The 21997-nt window shown below is 35.7% G+C and overlaps 1 protein-coding gene across 4 annotated transcripts in view; it reads left to right on the forward strand.

Moving 5' to 3' along the window:
* LOC105836028 (collagen alpha-1(XVIII) chain) overlaps window positions 1-21997 on the forward strand; it is a 243906-nt gene that overhangs the window by 214229 nt on the left and 7680 nt on the right. For all 4 annotated transcript variants that reach the window (XM_036288224.1, XM_036288225.1, XM_012679781.3 and 1 more), the window contains 9 exons: window positions 8347-8428; window positions 9326-9420; window positions 10486-10662; window positions 11022-11219; window positions 18233-18262; window positions 18421-18781; window positions 19294-19685; window positions 20041-20052; window positions 20338-20442. In XM_036288224.1, coding sequence (XP_036144117.1) covers window positions 8347-8428; window positions 9326-9420; window positions 10486-10662; window positions 11022-11219; window positions 18233-18262; window positions 18421-18781; window positions 19294-19685; window positions 20041-20052; window positions 20338-20442 — 1452 coding nt within the window. The remainder of the gene's footprint in view (window positions 1-8346; window positions 8429-9325; window positions 9421-10485; window positions 10663-11021; window positions 11220-18232; window positions 18263-18420; window positions 18782-19293; window positions 19686-20040; window positions 20053-20337; window positions 20443-21997) is intronic.

The raw sequence follows: 21997 nt of genomic DNA on the forward strand, positions 1-21997 counted from the left end.
ACAATGGATCGACGGACATTATACATAGTCCTGAGTTAAACATTGCACTAATCTGTCCTATCCCATCCATTTCAAGGCAATGGATTTGCGAGATATGATGTCTGTCCGTATTGTTCACAAATCTATTACCTCAAATTAAAATGAAAAATTTGACATATATATCGATATAACATGCAAAAACGAAATTGTAATTTATACATTGCAATTACGTTGATCTATAAAATAAAAAAAAACAAGTTATTCTACTGTTCAAAATAATTTAAAAAATATTTGTAAAGATAATTATTGCGCACCTCACAATATTTTTGTTCATCTTTTAAATAAATATTTTTATTTAAACATAAACTTCTATAAGATTTTCTAAATAAAAATCTTTTACTCTAATTCTTGTCCATATTATTACTAGCTTTGCCAAATAAACAGAATAAGCAGTTATTTTCGTAATAAATTTCATTTATCCCATCGCTGTTGTTCGATATCTTCCAGGCCCTTTTCCCCTTTACAAGCTCCATTCTTGCGCACGTCACTCGCGAAAACATGATTAATTACGATTGCGTGCGCGCTAATCACCAAAATATGAGGATCGCGCAGCACTTTGCGCGACATTTCCGACGTTAATCGGATGCGATGCGCGGAATCATGCAAAATACACGAAATAATATCAATGGATATATCACGCCTTGCTGTTACTTACTTGAATTGTTCAATCTAACGCAATTCGCGTTTACCGTTCTCAGCAAACGATAATAATATTCAAAATAACAGCGGACAAATTACATTTAAATCTAAAAATATCAAGTGCGACGCGAATTGCACAAGCGTCACACGTTAATTAAAGAAATTGTCTGTTAAATTTCCTGTTGAATATCCTGAAAATACTTTACAATTCCCCACCCGCATACTGTGTTTAATTGTTACACTTCACAATTAAATACTTGTCGCCTCAAAAAAAGTTTCGACAAGTTTTTAAATCACTGATGTTGACATTAACTGCTCAACAAATATGAACCGTATTTTCCACCGGTGTCGCGATCGCATCCTGAACGACGATCCCTCGCCGGATCCTACGTACACAGGTCTCCACCGCGCGAACGCTAACAAAGCAACTTTGTAAACAACAACGTGCTGTACGTCGCTAAAAACGGGCGGTGAAACTACGAGTTTACCAATTTGTCACTATGAGATATTTAACGCGTGCTGCGAAGATAAACGTATGTCGAATACCACGTGCTTGTCCGAAACTAATTAATTTAACAAACGATAGAGGATGGCACGACTTTCGATCGCACGATTAAATCATTCGATCAGGTTATTCGGGCACCACGTCGCATTCATCGATCCAAAAGCGACAAATTATATTTAAATTTGCTGAAAAATTGGACGACAATGAAATATAGATAAATTCATGAAATTATGCAAATGTTCACTTTAATAAACAATCACTTTTCAATATGTTTATGATTTGCTAGTTCGACATTTACGGGCAATAATAATTCTTTAGCAAATATTATTAAATTATACTTAATTCCTCTAAATATTAAAAAAAATAGAATTATTTTTGATTATATTAAATAAATATTTAATTGACATTACTTTACTCAATTTTTGGTAGCTAAAATCTTTTCTACACACAAATAATAACACGTGCCGAGTGCTGTCAAACAAATATCAAGACCGTTGCACACTTGGGATATTCCCCCAGGAAAATTAAAACTGTCGCGTACACAAGCTCACCCCGTGCTACTGTTCATGTGTCGACTCTTGAAACGCTATGTCGTCGCATTATTTTGTCGAAAAACGATTGCAAAAAATATCAACAGTATATTAATGGAAAATATGTTGAAAAATATGTAAATTTTTTAAATATAAAGTTGAATGTTAAATATTTATTTTATTTATAAATAGTTTACTTATATAAAATTGTAAAATTGTACACTAAAAAAAAAGTTACTTTGACTAAATTTTCCAAAATCAAATTTTGTGTATTCAAGTATTTATATATTTTAATTAACTATATAAATACTTAAATTGAAATTTGTGCATTTAAGTTAAATGCATAAATTCTTGAAATAACAAAATTTTAATTTAGTTGGAAAATTTTGTCAAACCAATAAATTTTTTCAGCGTAAAATTGATCATCTGTCTCTTAAGAATAAAATTCACTTAAAATCCACCAATTCTTATTTAATAAAATTAAAGTACTTGGGTAAATTAATATAATATTTCAACACTTCTCATTCAAACTTTTACATCAGAAGAATAAAATAAGATAATTTTAATAAATTTAGGACTTTTCGTGGGTATAATAAATCTAGAAAATAAGATTAAAGTGTATAACATCTTAACCTCATTGTTCTCATCTTAATTAAAAGTGAACTTAAATAGTCATCTAATAGATTTTTGCATTATTTGATTTTTAGCAAGCGATTTTATCAAAGGATAAAACACCATTCGATAATTTACTGACATTAGTTTATTAACGCCACGTGTTTTTGTTTTTTTTTTAGTTTTCAGCAGATGAAGAGCTCGCTTCTGGTGATTACGATGTCAGTTTGTTCGACGGTTCCGGCGACACTGATTTAAATAAGGTAGACGCCTCTGCCGTAAATTGAACTCCGGCTCCTAGCTTCGCTAAATTGATGCTATATTTACTAAACACGCACTAACCAATCATTCATTATTATGTCACCGCTCAAACACTAACTATAATATGAAACTTGAGTAATTTACTAACGGGTTTAAAAATTCACGTGCATGGGGCGCACGGCTGAAAACAATATTGTACAAAAAAGTGTTAATACAATTTAAATGTAATAATTTATAATAGAATATTATTCTATAAATATACGCAGATTCTCTCGAGAGTATATGTTTAGCTATTGTCAAAAATTATGAATATATTTCAATCTTTTTTTTACATTTTTCCCCAAGCACTTTAAGAAAATTAAGATTACAGTGTGATATTTAACAAAAATTAATTTCGTTTTTTTAGTTCTTAAGTAAACTAATTTTCTAAAAAAAAAAAAGAAAAAAAGATGTGATGTCTTTATCGTAATTATTTGTTACAGACATCATCAGTTACGGAGAACGTGCAACATTATTCATATTGAATTATTCATACAGAATGATTTACGATCTCATGTTTTACGATCATAATAATAAATTATGATCTCATTTTAGAATTTAAAATTTTAATCTGGTTTCTATTTTATATTAGATTTTATATTTATATAGATTTATAGAATTATATAATAACATATTACAATATCCTTAAGTGTTCCTACGAAATTGAATTATACGATAATAAAATAATTATCTTAAACAACCTATATTATACATACATATATATATAATCTCCTATAACAATCCAACTTATTATTGATTTTATACGCTGATACCATTATGGTTTATGTCTTTCGAATTAACTAGTCCTTATAATGGAATGAAGTTATAATGAGAACTTTCTTAAAAGTTGTCGGCCATTAGGAGAAAGCCGGGAAAGTGGGGGAGAAAGAGGAAACGAGAAATTAGGTTACGCGGATAATCTCGTAAATACGGGGAGGATAATCTCGAAAATTTTGTTAGAATTTCGCATTGGCAACTTTGCTTACCGAAATGTCCTACCGCCACTCTATCTTTGCCATCCACTCACAGTCATTACGAAGTTAGACGTGATCCGAATGAAATTTTGGCATACTTCCAAAACAATGCACACATAAATTGTATCAAGTCAAGTTTACCTTTAAAAGAAGTAGGCAACCTTCGCGACTTCCGCATGCATCGCAGTAATATCCGGAGCATTACAATAAGTAAACTAGATCCGGTTTCTCGGTCGCTCATATTCAAAGTCACGTGCATCGATTTATGTAATCCACTACAAGCAAAAGACTAATTTTTAAGAAAATTGACTTCCAAGAAGCTGACTTTCGATAAAAGCGAGATTAAGAGCGAACCAATAGCGTATTGATTTTGAAAACAATTTTCGAAAAACCGATTTGCTCCTCCTCTCGACTATTCGACAATCCATTAGCACCAGTCTTAAACTCTGCAAAATTCACGTATGACGCAAATGTAAATTGCGCCGAAACGTGCGGAGAAGAACTATTTCTGATACACTCATGGGAACGAATCAGTTGCACGGGTCAGCAGGCTAACTTCCTGCAAGCTGCAGCGATGCGTTTAATGTGCCGTATAAAGAGAGAGAGGGGGGGGGGGGGGAGAGAGAGAGACGAACGAGAGATTCGCTTTTCCTCACCAAATTCAGTAATGAATTGACTACGAATCCGCTACGTATACATACGCCGTATGTACCGCCTTTCTAGAAGTTGAGATAATCTGTGTCACAGCGACTGGTGATCCGTATCAGACCGATAGCATTTTGATGAACTCGTCTTCGACCCAGTATCCGATGCTTTTACCATTTGCTGAATTCATTAGATTAGAATTCGCGCATCGCAAATATCATTTCGTTTACCGGAAATTGTCAATTTTCAATTTTATTAGACACATCGCAGAAAATTTTACATACATGTTTTTATCGATCATCTTTCCTCCCCAAAAACATCGTAACGTACAATAATAAATCTTAAATATTCTGATCAATAAATAGTTAAATATTTAATAAGTTTTGAGTACAAAATCCAAGTAATCACATTTATTTAAATAACTCATACGTTAAACTTGATAATATAATTTTTGTTCCAATTTTATTTTATAAAATATCTTCGAAAGGTTAAAAACTATTGAAAAATTAAAATATTCTATAATAATATTAAATGCCATAACGTTATATTAATCACTCTATTAAATTGCTAATATTTTTATGTAACTTTAAAAATAGTCATATATATTGTTATATATATAAATGTTATTAGTTCTTTAATTAAGTTTTAAATATATACGTTTAATTTTGAGAAATATTTTTTACGTATATAGAAAAAAGGGGTTTCTAAAAAAATTTAGCTAGATACAGATCTAAAAATAATATTTGTTGGATTATGTAATACACTCGCTCAAGTATAATGAGCAAAAAGTTTTGACATTCCAACAATCAGTTTGAGCATCCTATATAATCACTTTGATAGTATAAAAAAATTTTTTATCTACATTAAACTAAATTTAAAAAAACTATTCTTTTAGGATACATTAATCACATCGTGTATACACTGTGTGTTTCGGATAAAGAGGAAGTGCGTTAAACCGCGTTTAATATTAAATGTAGTTCGAAGATATACTACTTGTTCTACTAGTTGGTAACCGAGCGAAAAGCCATGTTCGATATTGTAGATAATATCTAACGATCAACTCCGCAAGTAGACCCGACGTTTATTCGGTCCGACTACAGAGTTCACGAGATACATCGAACAAATAACGGCAAATGCGTATTCTTATGATAGCAATCCCGCATCATCCCGAATCCTTCGCGGGATCTTCCCTGGTTGCGTTCGCCCGGAAATTCAGTCGAAGTTCAACCGCGGCACGGGCTCGCGCACGCGGAGGGAGCTTTTCTTCGCGCGCGGAGAAGAGCGGAATTTATTTCACCCGTAAAATCCCACTCTCGTGGAAAGCCCCGGGAATATACGGTGGCGGGATGCAAAGACGCGGTCGTGCATGGTAGAGCTGATCAGGGTGTATGTACCGGGTGAACGATTTCGATGGTAACGCCCGGAGCGTTCGCGCGTGGCATCGACGTGTCGTCGCGACGCTACTACGTACGTGTTACTGCGATCATGCGGCAGGTGTTATGACGTCGACCGTTTTCCTTGATCGTGTTACGCGCGCGTGTACGTGCGGATATGTGCCCGCGTAATTCCACCATCGTCAACGTATATGGGGGAAGAGAGAGAGAGAGAGAGAGAGAGAGAGAGAAAGAGAGAGAAAAATCACGAATTAAACATGAGCGCTGCGCAACGGCTGGCTAAAACTTCTCTCTCTATCCGGCCGAAACTGAAACTGAAACCTGACCCGTATTCCCAGCGCGCACGTTTTCGACGGTCCGCGATGTAACCCCCGTGTACGTCGAAATACATATAATTATTCAAACTACGTCGACCATGCGTCGTAAATCTCGCGTAGTCGGGCGGATGTCGAAATAGCACGTAAGAATTGTGGGATTAATATTATCATTATTGTTATTATTATGTACGCTATGAATTCTAACGAAATCGGACGTATATAAAAGTGAGATAATAACGATCGATTAACAGCCCGGAGGCTATCTTTTTGTGCAAACGTTGCAATATATAATAACAAAATTCTATTCCGCAGCTCTTCATTATAACGTGTTATAACGTTTATTTACGCGTTATTGTCACTTTATTTTCTAAATTCTCATTATACGAATGCATTGTACCTGTAAATAACTGTTATGCCCCTAATAATAAATGGCGCTAATTTAAATACGAAATTATAAATCCAACGTAGTGTAAAATAAGAGAAACGTGCGCAATAAATGTAAGTTACATATGAATAGATGCTGAGGATCCTCCTTTTATTCTATTCGATGCTATATGCGTTATTGCAATAGCGCGGCAGATGTGACAAATGTATTTTTTTGGTCGCGCATGCACGTATTTGTAGTGTTCAAATACACAATGTAACTAAAAACGCACGTTAAAAAAAAAATTACAAAATCCTCGATCAAAAAAATCAAAATCTTTATTGTAACGAGAAATACAACCTGCTACGAGAAATACAACCTGCTTCCTTTCATTAAATTGTTTTTAAAAAATATTGAATTGTCGGGAAAAAATATTACTTTGTGATAAATAATAGTTGAGAAACATTAATACTGTTTTAAACTCGCACAACAATACACGAGCGGTCACAAATAATCACTTTATTTTTTATCGAGCCTTTCAAAAACGAATTATACTATAAATTGCGTCACCTAGCTTTCAAAAATAAGATATAATGTCTATTTTAACAGCAAAGAAAACAAGGTAAATATCATGCTTTTTGCTTTAATATTATATGTATATAAATTTTAATATTCATAAATTTATATACATATATACATATATATATTTATATTTATATGTATAAGAATTTAAGCATATAAATGATACAGATTATAATAAAGCCCATGCTTCTATACAGCCCATTTTAAATATCACATTGTGTTTAAATATTATAAATTGTTGTCATTATATACTATTCATTTTATATTTTCGCATTATTTAGATAATGATTGAAAGTTAATTAAAAGCTTATTGGAGAAACGTCATTGTGAAATCTATAAATGCGCAGAAGAAGGTAAGATATTATGAAATATCATAAAATAATAAAATGCAATCGTAAACATTTCTAATATTTAATAATATTTTGTATATTAATAATTTATTCTTTAAATAAGAAAATGTCAATAAAATCGGAAACGTATATCTCCGATGATATATTCGAATAAATTGAACAGATTTCTAATAGCAGAAATAGAAAATGAGTTTTCTTAGTTTTTGTAATAACACAAGAACGCGTCCGATCACCGAAAAATCCTAACCGGACGTCGACTCGGCCCGATAAAGCGCCGTCGTTACCGATAATTATCGGAAAACACTTAGGGCTAGTGTCATGTGTGCTAACCATACTGCCTGATTGGCTTGGAACTTCATTAATCACCGTCACTGCTTGATGTATTATTCGCTTTTAACGTACAAGACAGGTCCGGTATCACGTCTGAGGAACTTTACTTGGACATTGCATTGTTCACAACTGGCGCATGTGATCATTTATACTACTGACTAACAATTTGCCATGGCAGTCATGACAGCCAAGATATGATGAAACACATAAGAACAATATCGCACATTATCTGAGATTATCTCATTGCATAATTTGTTAAATTTTATTACTTGCGTTACATTTTGCTCTTTCTCGTTGTCTCATTCAGCTTTAAGATCTCATCTTGTAGCTAATTCATTCCGAATCAATCTTAATTCCTGTCGTCAACCGTATCCATTTGATTTGGAAAAATAATTCCGATTATTATATTAATTTCAACAACATTTCAATGAACAATTTGCAAATATTTGCCGCCCCTTCGCGAAACTAATCGAAAACAATCGACACCCTCTCGTGCGTCGCTTCAACATTGTGATTTAATATGCACGTGCAATTTACATTTAAAATAACTAATCAATAAACGATCGATAACCCGATTGCTGCTTCACTCTATCTTTGACGCACTAAATGCTGTAAATAAAAGTATACACTGTTTACTCGCTCGGGGCTGCACCGAATCCTGAATTGGCAATCGACGACGGCGATAACGACACCAATAATCGTCCCATTATGTTAACGAGATGGCGTAATCCGATCTTATCGGCACTGCTTACGATACATTTTCAGATCAGTCGAGATGTGGACGAAGACAAAAGCGAGGAGAGCAACCCACCACCATTCATCACGCCCCCGCCTCCGAATCTAGATTGTGAGTAACCATAAAATAGCCATAAAACGATTTTTTAACTTATAAAACATAACGCTCTATTATTAAATTATGTTCTGACAAGACATCTAGTCTATATAACGTCATACATATAAGGACGTGGAAGAAATAATCAAAATTTATGAAATATAATAATAATTTATACCCACGCCTCTCTTACGTTAATCCAAATTAATTAAAACTGTTGTATTTTTTTTTCATTTCTCTTCATTAAACCTAATGTTTCTTTTATTATTGTTACAAGATGTTCATTCTTTTCTATTAAAAAACATAAAAATTTTTGGCCAAATTATTCCACATAAATAAAAATCATTTTATCGATATTTCTTAATCAAACGATTAATACGAATATCGCTTATCCGATATTTTCATTTTTTTCATCTGATGTGCATTTATTTGCTGTTGCAAGATTTTTATTCTCTTACATTGAAAAATATAAATCAAATCGGTTTTTTCCTTGCGAGTGTATATATTTATCTTTATTATCTTTAGTCACGCACGTGACACTTTTCTAATTTATTGCGAGGATATTTGAACTATCTCAAAATATCAATATATCGTAACAGTATTTTGGGACAGTTTTAGTCTGACAGTTTTCCAATTAATCAATGCGCTGAAACATCAATATCTTCTCTCCTTTTTTTAATCCGACATCTCTAGCTTAGTAAAGATAGGGGCAGCGCGTTAAAAATCGTTTATTAATTTCGCTATAGTCGATGCGCGACGTCGACTTTGGAGGTATCGCGTCGAAGAAACGATGATAAAATATGAAGCAAACTTTTTTAATCTACTTTTCGCGCGCATAAATCACCCCGGCTTGTCAAAACAGAGAGCGACGAAGTTGCGTGGACTTACGGCGGCGCATTCGTTCTTTTTCAGATAAAGGTCCGAAAGGCGAGAAGGGTGACAAAGGGGAAAAGGGCGAGAGTGTCAGGGGTCCCCCGGGGCCTCCTGGCCCACCTGGTCGCGACGAGGTGAGTGCATTATTCAATCAACAAACTTTTTTTTACTGACTAATTCAAAGTTGAATGATTACAAAAAAGATGATCGTTACTTCTTGTGTCCTTTCTCCAATAATGCCTAAATCAATATACTTGAATAATTAATCACAGTTAAATTAATTATCCTAAATTGAATTATCAATTGAAATCATTCTCATAATTAAAATAACTTATTAAGAAATGGTGTCAATTAATGAAAATAATAGAATTACTTTTATTTTATCATGATTATTACTTTAAATCTTGTAGAAATAAAAAAGCTGCAAATTGAGCTTGTACAATTTTCATGTGAAATTTATTGTATTATTGTAACCAATCTATTTTATAATTATTATCTGTGTTTCTGTTGTGATACAGCATGAAAAAATTTCCAATAAAATATTAAATTGTTTATAATGTGCATATTTATCGCGATTGAAAGGTAAAAACTGCTCTCGTTTTAAAATTTATCAAATATATATATATCAAAAAGATGATAAATAATGCACAAAATTATTCATAAACTGAAGAGTCTATTGATATAATAATACTATTTGGCTATTCATATATCTCGTATACATTGCAATTTAAAATTTTATTAGCCGGGGAAAATATCTGTGCTTTCTATAGGTGCAGACATCTCGCTATATTAACTATAGAGACCGCGATCGCGCGTCCGTAGATCCGTGTGCAGGTACGATATTGAAGGTGGCCTGAATGCACCTGAATCCGGGATCACTCATTTATCTTGTTATTCGCGTGAGTCAATTTAGCATCGACACCGGAGAACCGACGCCTGTCGCATGTAACACTGATTACACGAAAGCCGCTTTCACGGTGCTTACTATCTTCCGCTGTTATTGGTACGCAGTGTACATGCGTATTTTACAGACACCGTCGAAACTTGATTGTATCGTTTTATCCATTGCTACAACGAACAGTGATACCTATGTTAGTCGTAAAACGCTATTATAACTGATTTACTAAGATAATATATTAAAATTATACACCGATCTTAAATAATGTTATTTAGTGTTATTAAATATGTTTTATTTCAAGGATTGGTTAATGAAGATACCACAGGGACCACCTGGTCAGAAGGGAGACCCCGGCACTTGCACCTGCAACGCCACGGCCTTAATGTCTTCCTTTACGATGCCAAAGATGATACAAGGCCCGAAGGGTGAACCAGGAGTACCCGGACAGGAAGGCAAGCAGGGCCTAATGGGCCTCACGGTAATGATCTCTCATTGATCTTTCACACGCGATTCTAAGATTATAATAAAAGCGCTAAAAATGATAAATACAAATCTACTTATGACAAATTGTATTTATACAACATCTTATATATCAACGGCATGTAACAATGCAGCAAATGTTAAAATATAATTGTAAAAATACAAATTTTTTATAAATCATTTGTTTTAATCATAAAACCTCAGTTTCTCTTCTAATTCCTTAAAATTTATTTCTTTTAATTTTCACTTAAAAAACGTAATTTTTATTATTTAAAACTACATCATTTTCGGCACTTTTGTTCGCTGAATGGGCAATACTGTTATGCATAATTGCATTGATTAATGTCACAATTTCAGGGTGCGGCAGGACCGCCAGGGGAAAGAGGACTGCAGGGTCCGTCCGGGGCTAAAGGTGACAAGGGTGATATTGGAATAGCGGGACCGGAAGGTCCTCAAGGTCAGAAGGGCGAGCCGGGTCGGGATGGAATACCCGGTGAAAAAGGTGCACAGGGTCCGCCGGGGCCACCCGGAAAAGGAGAATTTTCTGGCTATGACGTAAGTAGATTGCCACACTTGAATATGATCTGTCATGCCGAGACCGAAAGCCAAGTTAAAATATTTTCTCTCGCGCCTTCTCCGCGGCTTGCATTCGCCATTTCTGCTTATCCCCCACGAGATTTTCCTACGTATTCGCCATTTTTACGGCGACAAATTACATAAAACTTTTGTTGAGGTTTGCATTTTTGTGGACTATTAACTTTCTGTTCTGTTAACAATGGCCGCGTACAATGTTTAACGGAAAAGGACGTAACGATAATAGTCGTTTAAGAAAAAATCTTTATTCTCTTTATGCTTTGTTAAATAAGAAATTATATTTCTTCTTATACAACAATCTATAAATAATCTAACATACAAGAATTTTATATGTGAATTATTATATTTTAAAATATAATTACATTTGGAATAAAACAGATGATTATTGTCATCATGTAAGAATTAAAAATTTAATACGCATTCTATTATTGTCAAACGAGAAGCTGAAAGGAGAAGCGGAATGTTTGTCGAAATGGTTTCTGCTGGATATAGCAGCAATATGAAAACGCAGACCGGACGAATGGAGGGGTAATGTTAGCGCAAGAGATATGACATTGAGAAATTTGTTAGAGAAGAACATTTATTGTGTACGCGATTACTGCGAAGTAGCGGAAATTCAAGCGCGCCCGACCGTACGAAGTCATTGCCATAATAAGTAGATAAGTATCTCCATTCAAGAAATTTTCATTATCCTCGTATGAATCTAGCTCAGTCGTATTATTCGCTATTTTCCCGAAACGGACACGCGGTAGCGAGAAACTAGGAGGGAAATGGAGGGCCATATCTTCTCTCGCGGAATCGTCGAGCTATTATCAAAAGTATGCTATTTAAACATCGCATTTGACGCCATCCACTGTATATTAACTCAGCAAATTATTCTAGTTAACCGTTTTTCTTCTTCGTATTTGCGGATTATCAGCACACGGAAACTCTACCTTGACAAATTTAATATTTGTTAAAATAAAGGAGCACTTGTTTTTTAGCTGATCTTTTTAAACTTCTCAGACAGATTAATTCTGCATGAAAATAATTATTCGTGTTACGAATAATTCTCTCTAACTTGTAGCTATTAAAATATACATACACAGAAAAAAAATGTAATACAGCCAATAACATATGTGATTGCGGGCTGCCAACTACATAAAATACTCAATACAATAATATTTGCTATTAATGCAAGTACAATGTTGATACTGCAATAGCATATATTATTGTATTGAGTATATTTTTAATTGGCAGCCCGCAATAACATATCTTATTGAATATATTGCATTTTTTTTCAGTGTACATACATACATACATATATATATATATATATATATATATATATATATATATATATATAAACGCAATTTAAGTTTTCACAAGAGATCCAATAAATTTAAACCACTCAATGCGGCATTACTAGATTTTTATTATCAAATATAAAAGAGACCGAGGTTATCTTATTAAGGAATTACGCTTTATTGGGTAAAAGATATTTATAGCATTAATCGCGGGGAGTCTCGATGTTCCTGTAAAGAAGGCGAATATCCAATTTATATCTGGTTATTGAGATGGCGAAGTATTATTACTATATCATCCATGCTATCGCGCTTCGAAGTGCATGAAAATGCACGCAAAAGTGCATCCCAAGCCACTGTGGGGCACGTAGTCGCAGTGTACTGCTCCTCCAGTTCAACCGCTTTTACGTGTACCGAAACGACAACTACAGCGATGCCGTCCCCGCTCGACGCGACAAGAAATTCGTTGAATGGGAATGGAACGCGTATCACCCCACGGGGAATAAGAAACTGTGCACGTAATAACGGCCGAGCTGTAAGTCCGAACCGCAGCCTCTTCCCCGTTCTCGTTTGCGCTTTCCCCCTTTCGCCTTCTCTCGCTCTCTATACGCTTTATTCCGCGCGCGGTTTTGTCCGGATCCATTCTTAAAAAAACGCGGCACTCGGTTTCCTTTTTTTGGCAGCTACGAAAAATGGTCCCAAATCGCGCTGACAGACCGGCGATATTAAAACGATGCGCACCAACTACATCTACACACGCGCGATATTAATGGCGGCAAAAGTTTTAGTGAGTTTCGCATTTACGAATGTATGGTTTCGGGAATGTGTCACGCGAATACAAGGCACAAGAAAATTCCCTGATCTCCTCCCACATTTTCCCGATAAACAAACTCTTTTCTCCATCCCGACCTTGCAACGAAAAGTACAGTTGCAACATTTCCGACTTTCTCTAACGGTAACTACAACGTTTCGAAGAATATAAAAGAAAATTCGACCGATAGCGGAAAGGTAATAAGACCCAGGGCCCGCTAGAAATGAAAAAAAAATAACCTCTTGTTTTTATCGTCATATTATCATATTTACTATAAGCATAATGCTCAGCAAAACGAAATGTAAAAATATTATTAAACAATTTCCATTATATTACTTTCGTTCCTCTCGCGCCACCATATAATATTCACAAGTGTTACAGTTTTATTTCTCTCTCCTTTTCAGTGTTTTTTTCTATTTTACGTTTGCAATACCTCGATCACCTTTTTCGACCTACGATAATTTGCGGCGCATATCGATTTTGGCAACGCTCGTATAGTGCCGCACAGAACAAGCTAAATCTACTTAAGATTGATATTCCATGCTGTCAAAGTCAGCGTGGGTAGTGGTTCAATTTCTGAAATCGCTTCTGGCCACGGGAGAGAAAAGAAATCTCCGCGCTGTCGCGGGAACGTAACGATCCTGTCGCATCTCAAACCGTCAATTTACCCCCGGAGATGCGGTCGTTTTTCACCTTGTTCTCTTGTTACGCGATTTTCGCGGCGGAAAGCAGCGCAACGACGTCGCGCAGAAATATAGTGGCGAGCGTGGCAGAGCACGGAGGGGCATCATCGCCGCGCTATCGAACCGAATCGCTCCGCTTTATCAACGGCGCAAACCTCGTGACGCGGATGCACCCGCATATCGTTGAAAGATCGACGGTGACGCAATATTTATTCCACCCTCATAGCCGGCTGCGAAGACGTAAAAAATAATGGTGGAAAAAAAAAGAGAAAGAGAGAGAATGCAGCGCACCGCGCACCGGTTTTCTGTTTTCGTGCCGGTGGCACGCTTCCAAATGTTATACCGCTAGAAAAAAGGCTGTGCTGACCTAGCCTGGTAATTGTTGAGACGTCGCATCCGAGGAAAAATCTCGTTACTCTCGTAGCTGAAAGCGCGGAAAACATTGGGGGTATTCCTGCTGCTGCAATCGTAGACGGGATAATAATCCATTGTAGGATTATTATATGTTTGAATTTTACATTATGATAAATCAATCCGATAAATGTCATTAATATAATATTATAATTCTTTGATTAAATTTTATCGCTTATTATGAACGCCAACTGGATCAATTTAATAATTTATGACATCTCAAATATTATTAATCTTTATTAATTTAGAAAACACATGAGAAAGAGAGATAACAGATGAGATATAGACAGATCACGGTGCTCTTTAAAAACAGTTTCATACTTGATTTTGACTTAAATAAATCCCAGAGATGGATATTAGTATTTTTATGAATACAAAATTGTACATAAAAATCCTCAATCTCACTTTTACATTGATTTTTACAGAAAATATTGAGCACTTTGCAGAAGAACAAAGGGAATAATTACTTTGCAAATTATAAATTATTTATCATACGCGCAATATATATTCTCGCGTTGTGACTATGCGATAATATTGATAATTCAAGCAGCTATAAAAGAGACATGCGTCTCTATGACACAACGAAATGGCAAGCTTACACAGGAGTTGAGGAAAATCACGAGTTGCAATACAACTGTAATACAACGACCTGTATACCGCCGGATATACATGTCGTCGAATATATAGGGCAATCTGAGACAATAGGACTTAGCTGCTAATAACTAATGCCTGTTAGCGCCGGATGCACATCATTAAAATTATCAAGAAGCTGATAGTGTTCAAATTGTTATATTTACAATTGTTAATTCTAAAGTGCTGCTCGTATTTAATCTTCTTTCACGGTTCTCTCTTGAAAAAGAATTTATTCTATTCGTCATCTGTCAAATGTGATGATACTATCTAATGAAAATTGAAAGTGACAAAATCTGAATTAAAATTCAACGACATTCACAATGTATTCCAATTTATCTACTTCGAGTTCTTTAATGATAGATACGTAATCGACTTTTGTCCAATAAAACATTTATTGCGATTAAAACAACGATATATTGAAAGAAGAGCTTGATATCAAATAAATTATTTCAAATTAATTAAAATGTTATTTGACTTTCTCTCATTTGATTTATCTCATTAAATATGGCAGGATCGTAACTTGTAATAATCTTTTCAGAAATTAAACCACTACCTCCGCTGACTTCGACAGCATGGAATATCAATCTTGAGTAGATTTAGCTTGTTCTGTGCGGCACTATACGAGCATTGCCAAACTCGATATGCGCCGCAAAGAATTATTGCAGGTCGAAAAATCGGAAAAAAAATGATGCAAGGTATTGCAAATTGTAATAATCTTAATCATATAATAATTATATTTTTGTTTCAATCAATTTTTGCACTATAGTTTGCCCTGGATGATAACTTAAGTTCTGCTAAAGCAGTGATTCCCAACCTTTCTTTGACCAAGGACCACTAGGACTTTTTTGTTCGGTGCAGGGATCCCAAGGTTCAAAATAAACATTTCGAGAATTTGAAAATAAATTTTAATCATAAAATTTTAATTAACATTAAACTTAGAGTAATATTTGAATATATTTTTATAATAGAGAACTTTTAATTGAAAATCAATGTGACTTTATTTTGCGGACCTTAATTTAGTTCTCGCGGCTCTCTGGTGGTCCACGGATCACTGGTTGGGAACCCATGTGCTAAAGTATCTCAATATTCGCAATATGTAACGCAATAAAAGAGCATCTACCGATCGATTCGGTCTGTAAATAATTCAATCGTCGCTGCTCGATTAATCGCGAAGATGTAAAATTCAAATTGAATTTAGAATACAAATACACATCTGAACAAGGCCTATCTAACGCGCGGTAGCACCAGAAACCGAGCTTGTCGTCGGGACAGTTCATACAAAGACAGATACCTGCGCGTACATGCATACAGTATAACGGTTATCTTACATGACCCCGCCTCGCACCGGTCCTTCGTCGGATGTGCGGGAGCCCGATTTCCCTCGGGAATACAGAAACCAATTTCTAGGCTGCCTACTGCATGCGCCGACTAGGGGGATGTACGCCAGGTAGGAAGGAAGGAAGGCTTGGAGATGCGCGGGTGTTGCGTTCCGGAACGTCGTTGAAGACGGGCCAATAATACTCGATTCAGATGTTCGCGCGTTTCGATGTGTGCATGTGTGCGAGCACCGATCGGTTCGGCAGATGTTTCCCAGCGAGAGCGATCGCGCGGACTGGAATTTGAATGAACAGAACCGAGTAGAAGAGAAAATTCGGAAATTGTATTAAGGCCATGCCACGATGTATTACCGCCGGGGAACTGCTTTAAAGTAGAAGCGGATTTATAGGTGCGCGCTGTATAACACGTATGTAGGGAGTAGAATTCAGTGCGAATAAAGTGCCATTGAATTCCAATGAAAAGATACGTACGGGATGAACTGTCTAATTTCACGACTTTGAAGAGAGGAAGAGAGATTTGAATGGATTTCACAGTGAAGACCTGTCAAATATTAATTGTATAAATATGCAAATACTAAATATTATGTGCATACACAATATCAATAATGAAATATTAATGAATTGCGAAACACGTCGTTAATTGAATCAAATAGAGTTACGATTTTTTAGCTTTCAACCAACAAAATCGTTTATTATGAAATAAGATGGATATATAAATTATTCGCGTAATTTTATAAAAACGGAGAATAATATATAGAATATTTCGAATATAAAATATTTCCCGATATGTAGTTGAATACAGAAAACGGAGAAGAAGAAGCTGTACATATATCGTTGCTCTATCAATAGTCGAAGAAGTCTAAAAGTTTGAAACCGTTCGTGAGAAGCTCTGAATGGGTATGACGAGCTATGAAACGAACGATGGCATTGATACATAGATATACAGAAATCGCGGCGACATGATTTATAGCGAAATGCCGGAAACTAATACGAAAAAGAAAATAATCGTCTCAGGACGTAGGCGATAGCAAAGATATTAAAAAAAAAATGTTGGTTCAGAAAAGTATTTTCTCTGCCAACATATTTCGTTGAATTTAAAGAACTACATACTGGATTACCGAATGATAATTAATCTTTTTTTCTGGCATTCTCGCAGAAAAATTTTAAACATGAAAAACGTGAAATACCTATAATACGGTGATCAAATTTTAATTTTTACATCGATTAAATATTAATTCTTCTGTCCTAACTAATATTTTCTAAAATTATATATTTATGTAACCTACATGTATATAATTTAATTAAAATTAGAATTTGACACTTTGCATGGTTTCCTTGTTAACATCTTTAAAACATATAGGTTTAAAAGTATAGTATATTTATTTATTGACTTAAAATAATTGTGTGTGCGTGTGCGTGTATGTGTGTGTAACACGCATACATACACTCTACATTTTTTGTAAAATTAAAATATTTTATACAAATAAGAAAAAAAATCTTTTCCATTATTTTTCGCGTGTCTGAGAATTTAGTACTCGTCTTTAAAAAGAATTCAAATTACATAGCGAGCCAAGAAAACTCGCGTATTTAAGGGTGAAATTCGCACTTACGATTCTATTACGCGATTCGATTTACATTAAAGCAATTGAGAATCAACGCGCCATCAACAATTGTTCGCGTAACAATTGTACACTACTAATCAATGGCGATGCAAACGTATAGACAGCAGTGTCAGGATGGCCCGCAAGGCTTTCAGTCTCGCAACGTTATTCCGCAACGATCTAACGGGGAAATTTCGATTATTATGCGCATGCAGCCCAGTTGGAAACCTCGAAATATTTACAGAGTGAGTACGGACCGGAGCATTCTGATTGCATCGTAAATACCTTCTCCAATACTTGGAATTCCTTTTCCAAATTATAAACTCCCAACAAACAGTTTATCTGTGCAACTTTATCAATCACCTATAAATAATTTCTTAAATACTTGTCTCTCAATCTCTAGCCGGAAGGTATCACAATGAGACCAGGACTTCCAGGACAAAAGGGTGAGCCAGGTATTTCCGGGAGCCCCGGTCCTAAAGGCGAATCCGGAATTCCTGGATCTAAAGGTATCAAAGGTGAACCTGGGCACAAAGGTGCTAAGGGCGATCATGGGAAAGATGGACCTAGAGGAATTCAGGGTTTTAAGGGTGAACCTGGCGCGCCTGGTGCACCCGGATTACCTGGCGCACCCGGAGAAAATGGGCGACCGGCGGAGAAGGGCGATAAGGGTGATACAGGACCTGAAGGAAAAGTAGGCTCTCCAGGACCGCCTGGTCCACCTGGTATGGGTGGTTCCGGTGGCATAAACGTGGGAGATTTAGGTAAGCAGATATAAACATTTTTTTAAACGTGTAGTAATAATAAATTTGATCCAATATTCATTTTTTTTATTTTGGTTATTGCTTCTTTTGGCAAAGTTATTTTTATTGTATAACAAACTAAAAATTATTTGGAATTTTTTTCATATTCCATTACCTGTTCTATTAATCTTTATTGTAATTACAAAAAATCAATTTGACAATAATATAAATTATTAAATAAATTAAGTAAATATAGCAGTTCTATCATTTATTATATCTGTGCGTATATTATTTTTTAATAATTGTTTTATTAACGTGTAATAAAGGTATACGTAGAAATTAAAAAAAATTTTAGAAAGATGTAAAAAGATTTCTCTAGATTTTTTTTGGATATTTTATTCAATATTAGACGTGACTTTACCAATTGAAAACTATATTAATAATGATATTTTCTTACAATGAAGAAACGCAATATCTATTGTGTCGAGATGAAAGACAGTGCGACATAATATTTGAAATGTTATTTAATCAAGGATTTGGCACAAAAGGAGACAAAGGCGATGGCGGAGAGCGCGGGTACAAGGGCGATAAGGGCACGAAGGGCGAGAAGGGCGATAAGGGTGACTCCGGGCCAGCTGGTATTCCCGGAATAAACGGAATTCAAGGACCTCAAGGAGATAAAGGCGAACCGGGTAAAGACGGAGTATCAGGATTACCCGGCATACCTGGCGCTAAAGGCGAGAGAGGTGAGAGAGGTCCTCCTGGAGCCACTACCGTCGCCAATTCCGGAGACTATATCACCATCAAAGGTGAGAAAGGCGCCGAAGGAAAACGGGGCAGGAGAGGACGACCTGGACCGCCTGGTCCTGTGGGTCCTCCCGGAAAGCCAGGAACTATGGGAGAGATCGGTCTACCAGGATGGATGGTACTTTGATTCGTTATCTCACTTTGCGTTACAATAATATTAATCAAATAACTAACAAATTAATAGATATAAATAGAGTAATGACGCAAAATGCATGAATATATAATAATCAATGCTGAATATATAATAATAAAATAATATGAATTAAAATAATAATAATAATGTAACAATATTATTAGTGTTTAACGTTGTTTGTACAGTACAATTAGTATAATAATACTGTATAAAGGTATAATAATAGCGTTCAATATTATCGGTAATAGCAAACATCGTATAAATATTTTCCATTTGTTATCTTGAGATATTTTATTTTTAAACAATGCTATTCTTATCTTTTTTACTACGCCAACCGAAGAACACGATAAAGGTGAGCTTTTAATCAAACCGCATGAAACACGAATTCTGCACAGCGCTAAATGCAGGGTTTCTTTAATTTCTATGGTAGATAATTACGAGCGTTTTTCTTGTGTTTTTTTTTTTTATAAGAATAAAAGCGAGTTTAGTCGTCGTATTAAAACAGAAAACATTTATTATTAAACGTTTAAACGTAAATCGGAATTATATCACTGCTCGTCAATTATGTCACAACAACCAAATCCCTTGCGCTAATTAAAACGCAAACGAATGATTCATCTGTCACTGTCTTTCGTAGGGTCGCCCTGGGACTCCTGGAATTCCGGGAAGTATCGGTCCAATGGGACCCAAGGGAGATAAGGGGGAACCTGGCGCACCGAGTCCTTACGGTGTTTCTGTCGGTGTAAGTATAACTTCCCAGTTTCTTGTCGTGGTATCGCCCGTGTAAACTTCTCTCGCACGCTAACTTTACATATAAATCCAAGTGCCTACCGAAAGGCGAAAATCGAGAAATCAAACCGAGCCTTTACTCTAAAACAGAATCTCACGCGAATAAGTAACCCAGTCGATCGTCCGCGAACAGCGAGAACAAGAAATGTTACCTTTTGTTTCAAGAGAAAGAGAGGGAGAGAGAGAGAGAGAGAGAGAGAGAGAGAGAGAGAGAGAGAGAAAGAGAGGGATGGGGTGGAATAGGAGCGGAAATAAACAAATAATGGTTTTCACCTTGCGCGGTTTCGCTCTGGCAGATTAAAGTGGCGGGACATATATATCCTTGTGAATGGAACGATGTGGAAGTCTTTGAACAACGGGCGGCACAACGCGAGTGATGGAAATTAATGCAAGAGTGCGCCTGGCGTGCTTTCTCTTTTTTTTTTCGCGTCTTCGTCGCTGGATTTATTCGTTGCGCCGAACAGAAATTTTCTCCGCCGCGGTACACAGAGTTTCGCGAGCTGTCACGGCCGACAACTGACAAATAACGCATGCTGATACACGCGCGATAGCGCCTCGCTTTGCCGCGAGCTTGTACGCCTGTATGTGCATATGTGTATTCAGTCAGACATATCCAAATAACAAACTCTTTAAATATTACATCTAGTTACAAAGTATGTAAAGCAGGTCGGCAAGGTTACTTTACATTATAAAAGTAACTCGTTACCATTGCTGTTAAAATTAACGAGTCTATTTTTGCTTGACGGTAGAATCGTATATTATTGAATTTTTGTGGTATAATATGATAGTTAGTAGGTAGAAGAGGTAGAAGAAGTACAGACTTTATCTTTTTACTATGAGATTTAATTTTACGATATATATATATTATAACGTGACGTCTCTCGTTTGCCGTCCGTCACAGGAACCTGACCGCGAAACGCCACGCGGATTCTGTGTCCTTCCGGTTTCAAAGCGAGTGCGTTTACGTTGGAATACTAATTTACAGGGAAAACGCATCAGAGGCAAAACGGAGAAAAAAGCATTCCGCATGAACCATCCAAAAGATTCGTGTGTGAGAAGAAAACTGCCATCCGACTAACAAATTTGAGTTTCGCGTCAGGATCAACGAGCGCGTAGCTTTGGTCGCGGTCCACTTGACGCTACAAAACATTTTATTGACCAATCGGAACAAAGAATTTTACGAATTGACCAATCAAAAAATGCTTCGAAGTGTTTGTAGCGACTGCGTTCCGATATTCACTGCCAGTACTGAAAATCTATAGTTTACGTCACATATACTGTAGATTTTCAGTACTAATAGCAAATATCGAAACGCAGCCAGCATTGATTGTGTTCAGCAGAAAAAGCAGCTTTGCAATTGTTGTAAAATTCTTTTATATGACTGGTTTAGATCTAACAGGAACTAAGAGCAAGAACCAATCATGTTGAAGAATTTTACAACAGTTGCAAAGCTGCTTTTTCTTCTGAACGCAGCCATTAGGTGGACCTTTGCGTACCTTGCGCGGATT

Source organism: Monomorium pharaonis, chromosome 6 (assembly GCF_013373865.1).
Source record: "Monomorium pharaonis isolate MP-MQ-018 chromosome 6, ASM1337386v2, whole genome shotgun sequence".
Taxonomy (NCBI): Eukaryota; Metazoa; Arthropoda; class Insecta; order Hymenoptera; family Formicidae; genus Monomorium; species Monomorium pharaonis.